Raw genomic sequence first — 3873 nt, 5'->3', positions numbered from 1 at the left:
GATAGAGAGTTAGAAACATCGATGAGAGAGAAACATCGATCAGCCGCCTCCTGCACACTCCCTACTGGGGATGTGCCTGCAACCAAGGTACATGCCCTTGACCGGAATCGAACCTGGGACCCTTCAGTCTGCAGGCCGACGCTAGAACTAATTTTTACTACACCTCAACTACAGATAAAAAATGGATTCAGTTTTATTTTCTATTATATTGATTAATTACATTGCCATCTCAGTCATGGCTGTGCATGGCATACCTTCATGCTTGAATATCACCTTTCCTAACTGGAACAACAGATTAAAAAAAAATCAGCTTACCAACCACAAATTCAATGTACAACGTTTCTCCCTTTCTCTCTAAAAATTAATAAAGACTCTTTAAAAAATAAACACATACATGCAGTAATTAACTGCAAATTTATCTATTATGGAGAACAGACGAATACATGTCAATATAATGAAATGTCCTACTGCTAATAATAAAAACTAAGTAAAATAGGAAGAAAAGCAGGTAAAATAGTAACTAAAGTTTTAAAATGATAGGCAATGATCCTATATAAAAGGCTAATACGCAAATCAACTGAACGGCAGAACTGGTCGCTATGATGTGCACTGACCACCAGGGGGCAGATGCTCAACATAGGAGCTGCCCCCTGGTGGTCCGTGCACTCCCACAGGGGGAGTGCTCCTCAGCCAGAAGCCAGGCTCACAGCCTGTGAGTGCAGAGGCAGTGGCGGGAGCCTCTCCCACCTCCTCAGCAGTCGGACATCCCCCGAGGGCTCCCAGACCTTGACTGCAAGAGGGCGCAGGCCGGGCTTAGGGACCCCCCCCCTCCAGTGCATGAATTTCGTGCACTGGACCTCTAGTATAAAATATTTAAATAGCAGACTGATTTAGAGTGTAAGTTCTGCATTTGTTCCCAATTTTAGATATTTCTATTCAACTTACAGTTCAGCTAGCTTCAATAGACAATTAAAAGTTAAGCAAATAAAAATTCATACGAAAACCATATAATCATTTTCACAGGTCTTCTAACACTAACCACATTGTGCATGTTGATAGAAGTCTTTGAACTCAAGGACCTTAAGATAGTTTAAATAATGTCTACTGTCTTCCTTTGTTCAGGCTCTTAAATACAAGACTCAGAAATAAAAAAAAAATTTAAAGTCCCATCTTACCTGGGAGTTAGTTCATATGTGAAGTTAAAGGCACTATTCCTATGAAATCATCTTAAAAGTTTACCTCTAGTAACACGATTTTAAGCTCCCAATAATAGGAACTAGACTTAAGGACTCTTCATTTCAGGCATAGTTGATGGTATAAGGTACAGACTCAATAAAAATTTCCTCTAAATTTAGTCAGTTCCCCTAAATTTCACTCATTTCTGGGGATTTGTCTCCATCAGGTTGATATACAAAAATAACCATTTAAATAAAAGATAATTGCCCTATGTAGACTGTGATTACTACCACTGTTTGACTCATTTCTATTGCCAACATAGTTATCAGAACATTACCCTAGAGAGACTGAGTTAAACCAAAGATTTTGGAACCAAGCATACAGAATAATTTATTGGAGGCCCTCCTTTATAAACCCATGCACACAGTCTCAATGGGAACTCTTCTTCGGCCTCATTTTTATTACAATTACAGAACAAGACAAATAAGTATTGAATGTCCAAGAGAATACAAAATCGAGTAAAAAACCAGCACCTATACTCAAGAAAAACTCACCAAATTACATCTGTTCATATATAAAATAGCCAAACTTCCTAGATCATAATTCAAATGTAGTGAACACTTCTCATATTTCTCAATGGAAATCTTGTTTGGAACTCTTTAGAATCTGATGTGAAATAAAGGAAACATTTCTTCATGATTTCGAAATTTTAATTATTAAGACATATGATTCAACAGAATGAATCTCTAATATTTAAAACAAAATCAGAGTAAGGAATCACATTACAGAGCTAAAGCCAAATTACACTTTTGGACTTCTGCGACCTCAAACACACAAACACACCGAGATAATATTTTCAGCAGTATGAGATTACTTAGAAGACTGACTTTTATTTCACCCTCAAAAGGGTTGCTGAATAGTTGGAAAGGCTTCCTTAACTCAAAACACAGTTACAATTCTTTAACTGACTTGCGATAATAGAAAAAACTCAGGCAGTAAAAAAGGAATTCTCACCCTTTGCAATAGCATAGATGGACCTGGAGATCGTTATGCTAAGCAGAAATAAGCCAATCAGAGAAAGACAAATGCCATATGATATCACTAATAAGTGGATTCTAATTAACAAAATAAACTGACAAAATAGAACCAGAGGCATGGATACATGAAACAGACTGACAGCTGTCAGAAGGGAGGGGAAGGGGACTGGATAAAGGAAGGTGAAGGATTAGCTAAGAACATATATGCATAGCCCTTGGGCACAGACAATATTGCAGTGAGGGCAAGGGGGGCAGTGACTGGATGGAGGAGGGCAAAGGGGGTGGGAGATGGGAGACATCGGCACAGTGTCAACAATAAAAAATTTAAATTAAAAATTATTTTTAAAGATACATTTACAAGAGTTTAGTGAATATTTGAAAATTATCCACATATCAAATAACAAAGGCATGATTAAATAAATTGAAAATAGTTTTATATAGGCATTACTAGAAAATTACATCAATAAAAATAATACTTTCAAAGAATCTTTAATGAAAAGAAAGAAAAAAACTCAGGCATCTCAGAAAGCTTTTAACACTGATAAGATTACATTTCTTCCTCTAAGGAGGGTAAAGGAAAGCTCTCAAACAGCCAATATTTTAAAATACCGTGTTATGTAATTAATATTGTAACAGTATGTAATTTAATAGTAAGGTGACAGCTTACCCAAATGGAAATATTCGGACCAAAATAATCCCTAATTTTATCCAAGAGGAAAACTATGAAAGAATACGAACTCTGCCAATTACCTGAAGAAAGCTTAATGGTGACCAAGGACCCCCACAGTACGGGGGCAACACTAAACTCCCGGAGCAAGAGCTCCACCTACTGATCGACAACACTTCTTCCTTAAACATTTTGGCACCCCAAGTCTCCGGCGCTCACGCTCTCTCCGCCCCCCCTCCACTCGGTCTGACCCAACCCAAATCCAGTTGAGTCACTACCTCTTAATACTCCCTGCTTTTTTATTCCAATTCCTCCTTCTTCCAGAAGGTCCTGCAACGCTCTCAAGCGTGAATAAAACGGAAAGATGACCAACACCAAGGTTCGCGGTGTGGAGCCTAGACTGAGGACAACCTGACCACTCCGCTTGGAGCGGCGGGCCGGGGGTGTCTCGGCCCTCCGTTTCCGGGGAGGAGACCCCAGGCTCCTCAAAAGAGCTTTCCCCTGTGGTCACGCTCAGTTGCTCTTCTCCAGTCAACACACTTCGTGCTCTAGGCCGAAATCCTGGGGTGACGGGGTCTCGCCCGTGTTGGCCCTTCAGCGCGCCAACAGCCGGAGCCGAGCCTCCGCCCCCTCCGTGAGCAGAGAAACCCAGAAATCTCCCTCCGCCAGTTCTTCACCTAGTCTCTCCCCTCCTCCGCAATCCTCCCCCGCCGACCCGGCCCGGCCCGGCTGCCCTTCCTCACCCTTTCATCTTCCCCGCCTGCTGAGGCCGTTGTTACCACCGATATCAACGCCGTCGTCGTCGCCGACCTCAGCTCTCGGCGCCCTCCGCTCGGGCCACTCAACCCCACAAGCCGGCCTCCTCGCCTCAGGCAGGGAGCTGAGCGGGTGACGGAGGCCGCGAGAGTGGAGCACAGCCCTGCGTCCCGGGAAGGGGCGGAGTACCTCCCGCAGCCGCGCTGGTACCGCCGCTTCTCCACACGTGCACACGGA

At 42.5% G+C, this 3873-nt stretch overlaps 1 protein-coding gene across 3 annotated transcripts in view; it reads right to left on the bottom strand.

Moving 5' to 3' along the window:
• The window catches only part of NAA50 (N(alpha)-acetyltransferase 50, NatE catalytic subunit), a 45881-nt gene extending 42014 nt beyond the window's left edge, over positions 1 to 3867 (bottom strand). For 2 of the 3 annotated variants that reach the window (XM_005873309.2, XM_014545391.1), the window contains exon 1: positions 3624 to 3867. In XM_005873309.2, the coding sequence (XP_005873371.1) occupies positions 3624 to 3631 (8 nt within the window). In that variant the 5' untranslated portion in view covers positions 3632 to 3867. Of the gene's footprint in view, positions 1 to 220; positions 253 to 3623 lie in introns of those variants that run through there. The other variant, XM_014545389.1, reaches the window with a different exon arrangement.
• Between the last annotated feature and the right edge of the window lie 6 nt (positions 3868 to 3873).

Source organism: Myotis brandtii, unplaced genomic scaffold (genome assembly GCF_000412655.1).
Source record: "Myotis brandtii unplaced genomic scaffold, ASM41265v1 scaffold406, whole genome shotgun sequence".
In the NCBI taxonomy this organism is placed as follows: domain Eukaryota; kingdom Metazoa; phylum Chordata; class Mammalia; order Chiroptera; family Vespertilionidae; genus Myotis; species Myotis brandtii.
The sequence above is the reverse complement of the archived record's forward strand: the minus strand, read 5'-3'. Positions and strand labels throughout refer to the sequence as shown.